Source organism: Dermacentor silvarum, chromosome 8, assembly GCF_013339745.2.
Source record: "Dermacentor silvarum isolate Dsil-2018 chromosome 8, BIME_Dsil_1.4, whole genome shotgun sequence".
Classification (NCBI taxonomy): domain Eukaryota; kingdom Metazoa; phylum Arthropoda; class Arachnida; order Ixodida; family Ixodidae; genus Dermacentor; species Dermacentor silvarum.
In genome coordinates, this window is record NC_051161.1 from 45,034,498 (window position 1) to 45,050,033 (window position 15,536).

Consider the following 15,536-nt stretch of genomic DNA (forward strand, 5'->3'; position numbering starts at 1 on the left):
TGGCACGCGTTGAACAGCTTGCACTTTGTACATTTGACTGTTCACTGTAAGTGAAGGACATGGTTATCTTGCTATGATCAGGAAGCAATTATTCCAGTGGCTGTGCTCTAGTTTTCTGCGGGCAACTCTGTAAGGTCAACTAAATGTTCTTCTTGCACAGTGAGGAACTAGTTCTTATATTAAAACAGTCTATTTGTTGAATGTACAATACTAAATTTTAATCAGTGCATTAAAGTAGTTAATAAGACTACTGGAGAGGCCCCGAGAGATGTTCTCGTTCTGAGGACTGCCGTGTCTGCCCTGTTGGGCGAGAGTGACGTCGAGCGCACGTGCATTGTGCGTCCCTGAGCTTTAAATGTAGTGGTAGAGTTCCCATGGGCTGAAAAGAGCAAGATCTTTTCATTATACAGGGAAAAAATCAAGCATAGTATCTCGACGATCGACGACCAGTGTTCGCTTCCTTAAAATGGGTGAAGTATTTGACAACAGTACGTCAACTGCATTGAACTTGGCGGTGAATTGTAAAATCTTTTCCTTCGTGGTTGGGCCGAGTACTTATGAGCTGCCAAAGTACTCTTCGCGCCAGCGCTTTTTACTATGTCCAACCGCTTTTCCACTTAAGCGTCGTTGTCATTATCATATGCATACGTTATCTGGGCTTGTAACAGTTAACCAGAGGCGAACTTTTTGATAACGCGATTGCAACGCTCGTCGGTGACGCAATGCAAAATTCGAAAGCGAAACTGCCGGAAGTGCGGAGAGAGGGCGCCAGCGGCTTCCGTAAGCACCTCAACTTTGGTTTGGTTCGCTTTTGATTGCTTTCGCGCATTGCGAAGATGGCTAGCGAAGATGTAGCCGTAAAGCGGGTAGCCTTATGTTCAGCTGTATTTGCTGGCTTTGCCTACGTCGGTTACTCGATCTTGAAAACAGCGTTTTGCTTTAAGGGCAATGGTAGAGACGACAAAGGTGAGTGGATGCCGTGACGTGCGCAATGGTTTCGTTCGAGTCGCCGCATAATCTGGTGATCCAGTCATTGAATCGCCTTTAGAGAGCACAAATCCATTAAAAGGAAATTGTTTCCTATTAACGAGTGATGTTTTTATCAAGACAGAGCTGACAGTCAACACTGACACCGGAAATTAAAGCGTCCGACTTGTTTTTCTAGACTGCACGTAGCATGTCATGTATAACGCGCTGTGCATGTTTTGGTGTGTGTTTTCGGCTGTTAATGCCTTCACACGCAATCTTCCCTAGCCTTTTCAGTGAGCCTATATGCGAAAGATTTTTCTGCAGCACCTTGTACACAGCGAACTACTGCCCTAGTAAACGAGTGACCTTGCTCTGCTATAGATCGATAACCGCGCTAGACGTCAATCTCCTAGCTCTAAATGCTTAAGGTGCCTTGCCATGAAATTTGTGTTATTATTTTGCTGATATATTCGCAGAGGGAGTCATGTTATGAATTACGAAGTAAAGAAAACCGTCTGGATAGCTCGTAAAATTGTTTGCATGCTGCCAACGTACATATGTTTGTCATAATTAATACACATACTCATCGAATTCATGCCATATTGCATGAGAACTGGTGTTATTGCAAGTTTGACTTGTTGTCATTCTGATCGTTGTTATATACGTCCGACATTGTAAAGGCCATTGACTGACATCAGCGTTTTTGTACTGGCCAGGATCTCGAAAATTGGTGAAATTGAAAAAGAAGAGAAAACTCAAAGGAGAACAGCCAGGTTTGTTATGGACGTTTTCTACATATTCCCCTGTATTGAAATTTATTGCCTTTCTGTCAGTATCACGAGATAAGCACCATAACTCATGTTAATAATGTTCATGTTCTGTGCTTCTAGGTTGTGGATATTTTTATGAATCTGATGATGAAATTATGTCACATTTAGTAGAGCTTGTTGTTCGTTAATTGGCTTCATAGTTTAAAATGTAACTTAAAACATACAGACACTAAAAAGGCAATGGGACATAGGCTATACTCATGACTAGCCTATTTAATCCAGACAAGAACAATGCAAGATATAGTTGCAGAGCAGGCATAGTATAATATGATACCCACATTGCCTGATAAGAGACTAAAAACAATTTCGCGGGTGTATGTCTGTTATGTCTGTTCTATACCTCCATGAAGCTTTGTTACTCTCTGAAACGAACTAGTTGTCTTTCTAGTGTCTATTACTTGAATCTGTCACATAATGTGCTTATTCCTCACGAACTTTTTATTAGAACAACAGATGTTGGCCTGCGATTTCACTAACCTCCGACGTTAATCTCGATTTCAGAACGTGACATGAGCCACCGCTCAAGTCAGACAGATCTTAGCGTCCCACCCGAAGAGTACATCACAAACTCCCCAGCCGAGCTGCATTTCATCCCAAAGTCAGTGCGTGCCAAAGTGCGTGAACTGAACCTCAAGGCTCGCATGTTTGACGACCAGTATTTTGCTCGCATCTTCAAGCCCCGCAGCTTGCAAAACTCCCCTTGGGGCTCGCCCAAGGCCCTGAGCCCAGTTGCCGATGGCAGCAGCAACAACTGCTACCTAAGTCGCTCAGCCGAAAACGTCCACTTGGGCCCACCTTCACCACTAAAGAGGAGAAATTCGGGCCGCTCAGCGAGGTCGTCCCCTCATGCCTCTCAGCACTGGCAGTGCAATGACTTGAGCGCCAATCACTTGAGCGCCAATCTCATTAGAGAGAAGTCTCTCTACCGTGCAGTTGTGAAGGACACCGATGAGCTCCTCCAAGAGGTGCTTCATGGGCTGTACAACAAGGCAAGGGTGATGACCCTGTACGAAGCAAAATGTCTTGCAACACTGTTGATGTCGGGAAATGAAGACGTCCTCGTAAAGACCCTGACAACAATGTCGAATTGCGCAGCATTCACAATTAATCAGGTTTGTGCTGTTATTCTTTCCTAGTTGTTTTGTGGATATGAAAGAATTTGATGGCAAATATCTTTTTTAACCGACAATGATGTTGCAGATCCTTAGTAATGTTACTAATGTGTGGCCTTGCGACACAGGTTGAGCGTGTAGTTTTTGTTTGTTATTTGCACAGTGCGAGTCTTGGTGATGTCTCGATGAGCTCTAATGACACAACTTGAGCTTAGTATTATAATCGCAGATTAGTTTCTTGTACCATCTGCAGCATCATGTGCTGGTGGTATTGACAAACAAATCTTTTTTCACCTAGAAAGCAAGCACAGACGCAAATATTAGTGTCAGATTACTAGTAGCACCAGGGGCACTGCCTGCCGCTCGACCTTGAAGTATACCTCACTTTTATCAGCCACCGTTTTCTCTGCTTTTGTTTGTGTTTTGCTACAGCTGTGTGTATTTTCCAACAAAAAGTGGCATGACACAGTTCTGTTTTCCTGCAGCTGTCTCTCTAAAATATTTTGAAGAAGTATTATAATGTACACTGTTAATCTCGTTTCACACATGTTCGACTACGTAAGTGGAACATTCTTGAAAATATTGTTACGGCGCAACCAAGAGTAGCGCCAGTCCAAAGATGATGATTTGACGTGTAGAGGTAGAATCGGTTTCGCCAGCCATCTTCTTTATGTATCGTTGCCTCTCTTGTATATACTGTAAATACACCTGTATATGTGACTTCCGCAACGTAACAAATTCGTGGAACAATGTTCGACTTGCTCAGTGGAACCTAGAAATCTGAAATGCATGTCTGTGGCCCTGGCACTCAAAATAGTTACTTCACTGTAACAGAAAGGTGGTGCCATCTGTCACTGCTACGGCAAAAGGTGCAGGTGTCGTATCAAACTAAAACATTGAGTGAACCCACCACACCTTTCACTGCAGCAGTGAAACCACTCCATTGCACTGAAAAAAAAAAAAAAAAAATTCTAACTGCACCATTGTCGATGGTGTGCACTTTGGATTTATTGTGGATCACGTGTTACGTGACGCCATCGGGCTAAAAACGATGTTCCACATCTGCCCACCATGGTTCTGAGTGGCGCTGGCTAACACATCTAGGGCTACATATAGTAAACATAAATACCCAAGTTAGTGGACGAATTGATGGCCGTCGCCGTAGTACAATTGGTAGTGCAACGTACGCGTCATGCGGAGGTTGCGGGATCGGCTCCCGCCGGTGGCAAGTTATGTTTTCGCCCACTTTCATTTCCCTTTTCTTCATTATTTTCTACATTCCAATTTCAATCACGCTTAATTTCCCCGATGCTTTCCTTGGCTTCATCATCTGTTGGCTTTATGTGGTTATGATTAACAAAATCTAGCCCCTCGGTTCCCCTTCTTCTTTCGTTTATATATATATATATTTCCGAGGAGCATCTTCCTTTAAACAAAATCCGTCACAAGATACTGCCTAAACGATACTGGGAACGAATAATACTGGGAATGATATACAGTAGCAGAGACAAGAAGCGTCACCGAAGAGAGAACATTCAAGGACATTTGTTCGAATACTTTCCACTTAGTCCAAACCTATGTGGAACAAGATTAAGAGCGTACCATAAGATATGACTTAAGAATATTAGCCTTTTAGCCTCTTACAGTTATATTTATTAGTAATAGTTTAACCACTTTCTTACTCTAGGATTGACAACACTACAAATTAGTTGGTATTAATAAAATATTAGCAATTATATCTGGTATTGACTGTGAGATATGTTTCTATTCTGCAAGAGACATAACAGCTTTTATGAAAATAAATGTCTCACTTTGCAGGACTACCTGTGTGAAGTTGGGTGCCTACCGCTGTTGAAGGACCTCTTGGACCATGACTGCCTTGCAGTGCAAGTCGCAGCTACCCAGGCCATTGCCAATATGGCTGTTAATGAGAGAAACCAAGGGCTCTTGCAGGCAAGCTCTTTTGCTGTGCCTTTTACAGCAATAACATTCAAGGGCAGTTCAACTAGATTCCATAATATCTGTAACAGGTGTATCAACAACATCTTTCATTGGCAGACAAAGTCGCCAAAACAGAAAACCAAATTTTTTTGTACCTAGGAACCAATTTCAAGCCTGTGATGTGTCACCTGCCATGCTGTTGTCCTCATGTCATTGTCATGCCATCGTCATCATGCTTGTAATTGTGCCCACGTGATTGCCGTGATCATTATCGTCACACCATTGTTATCAGCTTTCAATTTGCCTTCCTCATTGTTGTCGTCAGGCCAGGCACCGTTAGTACGTACACACAAATGAGGACAGAGGCAAGAATGAGATGGGATGCAGTGTTGCGTCAGATCTTGTCCTTGCCTCTTCCCTCATCTGTTTGTGCTCTATGTACTTGCAATATCCCACCAGCTAGCCCAGCAAATGTTTTGCAGCTATTGCTGCTTTATGTGTCACTTTAGGCTTTTTGTTGTTGCACCTGTGCAACTTCTTTTTCTTTCACAGATGTTTGTTGAACATGTTCACATGAATGAGCGCATGCACGCCAATCTCTTTGCATTAGCTGTTTTCAACAGTTACCTTACGCTTTGGTACACCATAACCAATGGCACAGAATCCATTTGCACTAGCTGATTCCAACATTGTTAACCAAAATTATATCAAAAGATGGCACTGATTCCAAAATTGTCTTGTGCATTGTATAATGCTTGTAATCATATTAAGTACTCTATCTGAATGACATGAGAACCGAAGAAGCCAGACAAAACACGAAACAGCACTGCTCAGTGAAGCAGGTAGCCACACTGTAAAGAGAAATGCCTGAGAAAAAGAGTGAACTTCCAACAGGTCTCTAGAAGGTGACATTTACTTTTAGAGGTAACAAATTTCATTCAAATAGATTCAATGGTTGGCTAAAGCGAGCACCTTTGGCCTTCCACATTTCTCTGTAACATATCGAGAGTAACCGCTACAGCTTCCTCTTAAGACACTCATTTGTAGAGAATGATTGTCATTATTCCTTCTTCAGCCTACAATTGGTTATGTGTCACCCTAGATTTGCTCTTGGTGTTGATCACAGGAGTGAAACAAATGGGAACTTCTGTGTTTGCAGCCATGCATCCCTCTGCTGCTGTCAGCTGCTGTTTCACGGGATGGGGGCTGTTACCTGCAGACAGTGTCGCTGCTCTGCCTGACCAACCTGGCACTCTGCGACGAGACACACGAGGCCTTCCGTGGCCGTCTTTATCACTTGTGCATCCTGGTAGAGACAGCAGACGACATTGTGCGGCTCCAGACGCTAAAGCTACTCGTCAACTTGTCTTGCAACTCCCGCATGGTCCCCTACTTGCTGGCCGCCAAGGTTGGGAACAAGCAAACAGTCTTTCTCTCTTGTCTGGCAACTGATTTTTGTTTACAAAATAGTAACTTCAGAATCAAGTAGAAACTGAGTGTTGCCTAAATAGGAGTGTCAGGTATGCATAACTCTTCCAGATATACTGCTGGCCCTGTTGTGCTGAAATTTTGCACAGGTTTAGCCATTGATGGTGGATGTTTGATGCCACTTTGCGGGAATTACTTATGTGTTTCTTGCTCAATAAATCAGAAATGAATGTTTGTGGCAATGCCACTCAAAAAATCATGATTTCACTGCAACAGAAAGGTGGTGCCATCTGTCACTGCTACAGCACAAGGTGCAGGTAATGTATTAAACTGAACCTATTGAGTGAACTCGCCACACCTTTCACCATAGCAGTGACAGAGGACGCCACCATTCCATTACAGTGAAATTGAAAATTTTTTTAATGGCAGCGGTGCAGAAGATATGCACTTTGGATTTATTGTGGGCGAACCGGGGGCAAGTAATGCCCACAAATGTGGAATTAAATCAAACCCATCACAAAATGCTGCTTCTTTGTGAAATGTTATTGTGAATGAGCCAGCGGTCTAACTTGAAGAGCCATGCATACACAGCACTCCTATTCGTGGAACATTCAGTAAAATGCAACCTCTGTGCATGAATTTGGGAAAAAAATGTCTTACTTATAATGCCACATTTTGCTTGACAGGCACCACAGAACCTGTTTTCACTGCTGGAGGACTCAAATCGGGAAGTGACACTTCGAGTGCTGACCTACCTGGCAAACATTGTCAGCTATGCAGTCAAGAAGAAGCTCAACCTATTGGACTTGCCCTCAGAGTACAGGGCAGCTGCCCCCGAGACCCTGTACGCAGCACTATGGGGTACCCCTTCCAAGGAGCATCTACAAGCCAAGACACGAACGCTTGTTCTCAGAGCAGACTGAAGACATCAGCTTTCAGGCTGGCCGCATCTTTGATGCTTTGATGAGGTAACTTATCCCTGTGTTAAAGCAGCTTAATGTGGTAGCGCTCCGTTCCAAGTTGCGGGCCGTAACAACGGCTGCAGGCACATGTGTTTGTGTGCGCTGCCTCATTGTGGGTCACAGACTACTTGTCTTTGCTTGATAAGACGACGAGTTTATTCTGCTTCACCATGATTATCATTGCCCTTCTCCATTATTGGTTTAAACATTGCCACAGTCACTTTGATTGCCTAGTCACTACTTCAGATTAAAAAGTTTAGTAGCTCTCGGTGAAAAGAATTGTATTATGAGAGTGCAAAATTATCCTCAAACTCATCAAGTGATGTTGGAACAGGAAGGATCCATGAGAGCCACCGTTGCTTCTTGTGCAAAAGTAGGTGTTATTGTTCCCCTAGTCTTTTTGACTGGAAAATTGTCAGTAAGATGGCAGGAACGTCTTGTTGGATTAAGTTTGCCTAACAGAATCCAAAGACCCAACAAAAGCAGTTTGAAGGTCACTGTAAGATCATTGGATAACTGATAAAGGCCGTTCGAAATCCAGTGAAAGTCGTTTTGGATTCAAAATAACTGAAGGTCTTAAAAAAAAAAAAAAAAGAATTGCTCTCTTGCGGCAACTTGTTTCTAACTCTGGCCTCTGCAGCTGAGGCACATAGGAGAGATGAACATGCTAAATGCTAAACTGTTGCTTAATTCGCAATCTTGATAGTTTATGTTTGGAATATGCATCCCACAGGTCTGTCTCACGTACACACGTGTGACGAAGACAATAGCAAAAGAATAGAAAGCACATGCAGGATATTACAACTTGCAACTAGCAGGAATTGGTGACCTAGCGCCGTATTGTCGGCCAATCACGTTCGATCACATCAATTTCAGTGTGCATATTCCATTGGTTAGTCAGCTAACAGGTCGCCCTTTACACCATTAATTAAGACGCCACACTAGACATTATGTCATGCAAAAGTAAAGGTATCCTCAGTAAGTAATTGGCTCAGAATTCTGCCTTTGGTGTGGTCTGTGGCTAATCTGGCAGGAGAGAAACAAAGGCAGACCGAAGAGATCGAGATTGGCTGTCATGTGTGGCAGTTAAGACGAGAGAGGCTCGTTTGGCAAGGCGGCAAGAGTTCCATCTGTGATATCTTGACACAAACGCACAATGGTATTGAAGGTATCATTCAGAAGACATATAATTCAAATGACAATTTTTTATGTTTACACCCACTTCAAAATGTGGGGTAGGCAAGGTTTTATTTCTGCGATTTTCAGCCTAAAGGTGCTTGGAACTATTTCTTAACCAGGCAGTGAATATTGTGGGAGATAATTCCGATTTGGTGCTTTAGGCTTGGCCGCCAAGTATTTGAGCCAGTATCGATCGATTGATTGATTGGTTAGGCTTAATGTCCCAAAGTAACAAAGACGCTACAAGGGACATCGTAGATGAGGCCGCCAGAATAATTTTGACCGCTTGAGTTTCTTAAAAGAAGACCCAAACTTCGGTACACAATTGTTTTTGTGTTCCCACATCAGAATGTGGCCACCAATGTCGAGGTTCGAATCACCAGCCTCATGGCCAGCAGCAGAATGCCATAGAGACTGTGTGGTGGGTGAGCCATTGCAGAAAGCTTGCCCCAAACATCAAGCAACGTATTCCTCGAGCAGATTTTTTTCCATGGTGTCTTGGATGCAAAGTGAGCGAGGCAGCGGCAGAGTAAGTTTGGCAATGGCTCTACTTCGACATCTGGTCATGCTGCTCAGAGCTTATAGGGAAAAGGTGAGCAGGTATGAACTTTTAATTTTAAGTTTCAGGGATTAGCGTCTTGAAACTGCACATTGAGTTATGAAGGACACGCTGTAGTGGAGGGCTTTGGATTCACTTTGACCCCCCTCCCCCTGGGGTTCTTTAACCTGCATCCAAAGCACAGTGCACACATGTTTTTTAATTCCTCCCTTGTCAGAATCCACCTGCCGTGTTAGGGAGTTGGACCCGCAACCTCGTGCTCCGCAGTGCAACACCATAGGCACTGAGCCACTGCGGTGGGTCACAGTCAGGATTAATGAAACGCCAACAGGCACTAGTTCTCCAAGTGTTTGTACGTCTCTTTGCTTTTCGTAATCTGTGACTTTAGTTGCTGTATGCAACGTTACATTAACTTAGATTTGTAAAAATCAACTCTTAGTTTATTTTTGAGGTCTCAAAAAGCCTGTCCCCATTGTGGTTGCACTGCATTGCATTCGTATGTGGTAATCACTTGCCATTGAACTTAGCGGATTTGAAAACAGGGGTCAACCTCGCTGCGTATGTGCACGCACTAGAGGAGCTTCTGAATAAGAAGTTGAGTGGTTGGGTGGGCTGTTCTCAGAATAACTCATTACGCAGCAGCACACAAAGGCAGGGCGAACAGGCAGATGAGACGTCAGACAGCACTAGCTTCCAACATGTTTTATTCAGGAAGCTGCGTTAAATACACACAACAGACCATTACCTTATTATCAACAGAACCATTGTGTGCAACCATTCTGTGCAGCCATTGTGTCAAGGAAGGAGTTATCTTCACCCACGTCTGAGAAATCATAGCTTCTTTGATAACACAATCGAAAGCGTGCTGAAACTGACATCGCCCGAGTGTGCAACCTTTCTGGCCCTGATAATTTCTCATGTTATACAATCCCTGTGTTAATCAGACTGATTCACTCGTTTAACACAAGACAAGGCACCCACACATGCTGCAATGAGCTGACAGCCAAACATTGTGTGTATGCTTTACATCTTAATTACAGATTAAGAGAACATCATTATAATGTGAAACCATAAACAATACATTAACAAACGAAATACTGAAACCATAAACAATTAGTTGTAGCTTTTTAAGTGTCTTGGTCATAACACGTACAGAATATAAGCGTTTTTTCCTTTGCAGGTAGCTATTACAGATTACTGAAAGTTTAAGACTTGAAGACCTGATGTATTAATGGGGATAACCCGTGAACACAAGTCTTGAGACTTGAACAACTTGTGTATTAATTAATGGGCATACCCTGTAAATCTCCCGAAGAGTAACATTAACATTGCTGCAGCTCCTCACATTTGTGTGTAATACTACAAAGCTGTGGCGAGTTTGTATGCTTCAGAATTATCACGAGTGCTTTTTGTAGTGCTTAAGTTTATTTTCTATATCACCTGTGTGCTGAAAAATGGCACTTAGATGCTTCTCCAGGAGCATAATTATCCTGATCATTTTGGAACTGCGAGGATGTTGTGATGCAAAATGGACTGGCACGAACTCCTCTTCTTTGTTGCATTGTAATGGGGCTTGTGTACTTGCATTTTAATTTTTTAATGTCTTTTAAAAGTGTTTTCATTCATCTGAGAGAGAACATTGGTGCACTGTGTGTGTCACGATAAAGGAACACATTTGTTTTAATGTGTTACGTATACAAATAGTTCTGTCATCTAGTGATTATGAACATGAGTTCTCGGAACCTGGTCAGAGACCTTTGTTGACAACATTGTTGGCTGTGTGTGTGTGGTTTTGTTTTTGAGTTGTTCCGTTTGATATTCTGCGATTTGCTGGGCATGTCTTACCAAAAACCCTTATTCCCTCTCAGATATTTTATGCTTTTGAGTTGCATTTCTAGAGCAGCCCTTGAACTGCTTTAGAATGCAAGCACTGTGGAATACAACTCCATATGCCTGAAAGTCTCCAGGAGAAACTGTTATAATTGCTTGCACTATAAACAGCTGAATTCCATTAATTGACCCTGATAGGGATATACAGATTTGATTCAAATTATACAATATTTTACACGAAAAGTGTTTAACATGTATTAACTGTTTTTGGTGCATTTGAACATGATAAGGTTAAACAGTGGGCGGATCTACGTTGAAGCAATGCGTATTTGCCAACTATCCCAAATTTTCCATAATGTTAACAAATTTGGACACATAACTATTTTACGAATGTTTTGTCAAGTTGTATGGAAAATACTGTTGCAAAAAGGCTTTGCTCAGTGGCATCCAACCATACTTTTGGAAGTCTTCTGACAGTGAAAGGACACCAGAGGGGGGGGGGTACCTGCTTTGAGCAAGTCGATTCAAACGATTTCCTGAAGCAGGTGAAATCAACAACAGCATAACATAACAGCATATTTGCTGAAAAAGTCGCAGTGTGTTGCTCGTCAATTTGTGCTGTTCCAATTTTGCTGCTGCTTGTGTGCCGAGTGTAAAAGTAAATCATCGTTAATGCAGTGTATATGTATCCCACAGAAGGTGTGCGGTCTGGACGAAAAAAAAAAAAAAAAAAAGAAACTGCGTTATCCCCTTTCCCCTCCTTCTTGCTTTGTAGTGTCCACTGGATTTTTACAAATTTCACAGTTCACAATTTGGCAGGTATGAGTAATATAAGTTCTGCAGCATGTCAAAACACCGAATGAAAAGCAGAGAAATAAGACAGTGTTGTTTCTTGTTCCTGTTGTGCCACTGTCTTGTTCCACTGTGAGCCAGCTAGACCAAACACTGCTGGAAGCTGATAAAGAACCTCTTATTGGTAGTAAAGCGCAACATTCTTTGCTTGCTACAGGGCCACTGTAATCAGCAGTGGCACTAGCAACCTCATTGAGTATTTGCCCTATAGCGACCATGACGGCATTGCACTCGACATGTAGTTAGATACCAGACTGTTGCGATGCTAGTTATTGTTGTTCGACTAAGAATAAAGAGAGAATGTATTTAGTCATACTGCATGATGACTTCTCAGGGCATTTCTGGGAAAGTAAAGAACTGGCTTGCATTCCTAATTTACTGATACCTTAGGTAGATAAAGTAAGACCGACTGTAAATAAAGTGTCTCGGTTATAGCTACTTGGCCTTGCCAAGGGTGCGCCGCCTTCCCCTCGTGTTACAATTGTGATAAGCCGTGACAGCAGTGCTTAAAAGATTTTGAGTTGATGCAGCTAGTCTTTTTTTGATCCTCTGGCTTCTAAATGTTTTAAGTGTGCAGTGTTTGTACATGTGCAATGCTGAACAAAGCTTGGCAGTGTCAGATGTACAGCTCATACAATTCATTCATTACTTGTGGCATTTTGTTTCGTGTGATACAGTCGAACCTCAATACAACGAACACAGATATAACGGATATTCAGATATAATCAAGTAAATGTGAAATATTTCTCACTGATACCAGCATGTACCAAATATGTGCTCATAACAAAGATCAGATATATTGAAGGTATTTTCGTGCTAAATGCAGGTTCGACTATATCTCAGAAGCAGATACAATAAACCTTCGTTTAATGAAATCACTTTAGTCAAAGTTCTACAGAGTCCCGATTGCAGTGCATACATTCCATACTGGATCATTCAAAGTGGAGTTGTGCCAGAGTCTGTTTGGTACCAAGCGGCAAATCTGCGCAGGACAGCTTGGTGCACTTTGCTTTTCTTCATGTCAACCTGGATGGGCAAATGCTGCTGTGAATGCCATTCCACCACATGGCAGCAGCTCATTGGGACAGTGGTTGTATCATGTGATCATAACTGAGAGATAATGTGGCTGCCAATAGGTGTCATCAGAATCTCGCTGCTTTTATGTTGCCACCATTCAGTGCAACTTCATTTCAATGGACTATATCGTGGACAAAATCCAAAACACAATATTATAAGGTAGAACACCTCTTAAGAATACCATGTAAGTCCGTTTATGTAACACTACTATCACATAGCCAATGATGATGTGGGCCTCGAACTATGCGTACAAGCTGAAGTAATGCCGACAACACGCGAAGGCTTCTCCGTGGAAACGAAATAATGCATTCTAATTAGCCCTAACTTGTTCTATTTCATTTGTCTGTGATGGTACGTTTTATGAGCCCTCAGGACAGTTGTAAAAACCAGTCAAAAGACGAAGGACAGAGAAGAGACGTGGCACACGCGACGACTTCCAGGAGTGCGCACTTCCTGTGCTACTGTGGCTCTTTTAGAGCCTCTGCTTTTAATGACGTGCTGCTTTAACTCCATTTCCTGTCCCAATTATTTCATTGTAACGAGGGTTTACTGTAGCTGTATGTCCTGTTATTAGCTTTCATTACCAAGGTTTTGCCCCACTCATGTGAGCATGTGAACTCTATGCAGGCTTGTAAGCAGGTGCAAGGATGTTGCACACTGTAGATAGGGCAAGCTCAACACGCATTGTAAAACAGATGTATAGCAGAAGCGTATAGCGTACTTTCTGCATAGTGAAACTGCAGCTCTTGCACCAAGCTCATTTCATTTGAATTTCACCGAGTGCAGGAATGCGAGTACAAAATGAATGACAGCAATACATACTGGTTCATGGATAACAGCTTGGAATTGCAAGGGAACAAAGAAAGGTATTTTTGTCTGCTGGTGTTTCAGGAATGTCTTAAAGATTGCATATGCTGCATCTTTACTTGCTTGTTTTAAAAAAAAAAATGTATTGTGAGCTGTATTTCAAACTGTCATTTTGTCAGGTGCTGCATTCCACATTAATGCACCTGTGCTTTTGGCATGAGAGGAGCATGTTCAAGTGAGAATCAGGCATTTGTAATAAATAGAAAGCTGTCCATTCAAATCACTTAGTCACTTCTCTAACCAGGCATTTGAACATTTGTCAAGCTGTTTATCTGGCCCATATGTATTAGTGTGTTGTAAAATGCTGCTTAAATATCCACCGTAAACCAGAATTAGGCTGGTTTGTGTTAACAGCAGGTTCAATACTGTCATACAATGTGGTACCATTTGGAATACAGCTAATTTGGGAAAATGGTTTCAATTCTAAGTTGGTATGCTGGGGCCGTATTCTGAAACGTTCGCCTAGGCGAAATTTTTTCGCTTTCAGGGTGCGTGCTGATTGGCTGGTTGAGCAAAATTGAATGACGTCGGGCTCAAGCACCCAATCAGCTCATCCAATTTTGCTAAAACAGCCAATCAGCGCACGCCTGAAAGCGAAAAAAGAAATTTCGCCTAGGCGAACGTTTCAGAATACGGCCCCTGTGCCCATTATCATAGGGCATTATTTATTGCCTCGTGTAAATATAATTTTATGTGTGTGTATGTATGTGTGCGCGCATCGTCACTGCTGTGTATTTCGTTTGTCGTCTTATTGTTGTTAGACATACTGCATGCATACATTACCTTCGAACCTTGTGAGTACGAAAGCGACTGACAGTGCACATGGGATTGGGAGAACTGACCTGTAACTAGCGAGGAAACAGCATTTGCCTTGTTCGAAGGCTGAACTGTATTGCGCAATAGCTTTTGTGATCCATTATCCTAGTTGTAATTCAGTGCACTGCGTTTATCCAGCAGCCACGGCATGCAGGCGGCGATAATTGGCCGGCAGCCTTAAGTGAAACTGTTACATTATTTTTGATGTAGTTATCTTCACTAATGCTAGTGCTTTAAGCGGAATATGTTCTTCAAAAGTCAGTATCGACTGGACCGCTTGCGAAACGCCCATTTTGTGTCCTATCGCTGTATTGCATTGTTGACAATAAACATATTTCCGTTACATCGTTATGGCTTTTACTTTTCGTCACTGTTTGCACACATGTAACTTCGTTTTTTTTTTTTTTTTATGGAGACACTACAGTGAGAAGATAGTCACGCGTCGCCGCTTTCAGACAGCTGTTTTGCCAAGTCCTTTTGCTTTTGGAGAATGGTGAGGTTTTCTATCTGTCGCATCCTCTGCCTTTCCAAGTCCTTGATGACGCCTTCGTGGAGTTGCAGGCGGTCCACTTCTTGCTTATAATGGACGTAGAATACGATTCCTAAGGACACCGCAACAGAACCGGCAAGACATACCTTCGCCATCGTCGACATGGCTTCCTCGCGCCGGACAAAAAAATAAGAACGTCAATTTCCCCGACACGGTGAATTCACGCGTCCAACGCGAGAAAATAAAAGAAAACCGGGGCACATTCACTTCACATGGGGCGTCAAAAAAAAACTTGAGAACCACCACGCGTGCTGCTACGCAGGCGACATTTTTCACGGGTGTTGATCGAGCACCGCAAACAAACCACCAGGGGGATGATCAAACGCTAGACGATCTCTCATGGCGGAAGCATCGTTTCAGAAACAAACACCGCAGGTTAAAACTTTTAACCGATACAGATCGTCTTTGGTGTGTCTGACATGGCTGCACCGAGAGCGTCGTCCCTGCTGCTTGCGTTCAAAGCAAAGGTGAGAGGGGGCTGCATTTCGAGGTGATCGGTAGCAATGTTCAGCTAGGTGGCCGCTGCCATCCATCAGCTGCTTACGTTGCGATCTGGGTGAGAAC

The 15,536-nt window shown here is 42.7% G+C and overlaps 2 protein-coding genes across 2 annotated transcripts in view; both read left to right on the forward strand.

The window, feature by feature from the left end:
• The first annotated feature begins 646 nt into the window (after positions 1 to 646).
• On the forward strand, positions 647 to 14,767 carry LOC119461131 (uncharacterized). The gene is made up of 6 exons (XM_037722336.2): positions 647 to 966; positions 1,686 to 1,742; positions 2,301 to 2,911; positions 4,730 to 4,864; positions 6,012 to 6,260; positions 6,967 to 14,767. Exons 1-6 carry the CDS (start codon positions 837 to 839, stop codon positions 7,201 to 7,203), a joined length of 1,419 nt encoding a protein of 472 aa, XP_037578264.1. The 5' UTR covers positions 647 to 836; the 3' UTR covers positions 7,204 to 14,767.
• Positions 14,768 to 15,309: 542 nt separating this feature from the next.
• LOC119461132 (zinc finger protein 135) overlaps positions 15,310 to 15,536 on the forward strand; it is a 30,453-nt gene continuing 30,226 nt past the window's right edge. Inside the window, exon 1 of the mRNA XM_037722337.2 lies at positions 15,310 to 15,439. Within this exon, the coding sequence (XP_037578265.1) occupies positions 15,392 to 15,439 (48 nt within the window). The 5' untranslated portion in view covers positions 15,310 to 15,391. The remainder of the gene's footprint in view (positions 15,440 to 15,536) is intronic.

Coding starts and splice junctions, on each gene's coding strand:
- LOC119461131 (XM_037722336.2), top strand. CDS start 837: ATGGCTAGCGAAGATGTAGCCGTAAAGCGGGTAGCCTTATGTTCAGCT. Junction 4,865..6,011: donor GAAACCAAGGGCTCTTGCAG/GCAAGCTCTTTT, acceptor CTGTGTTTGCAG/CCATGCATCCCTCTGCTGCT. Junction 6,261..6,966: donor CCTACTTGCTGGCCGCCAAG/GTTGGGAACAAG, acceptor TTTGCTTGACAG/GCACCACAGAACCTGTTTTC.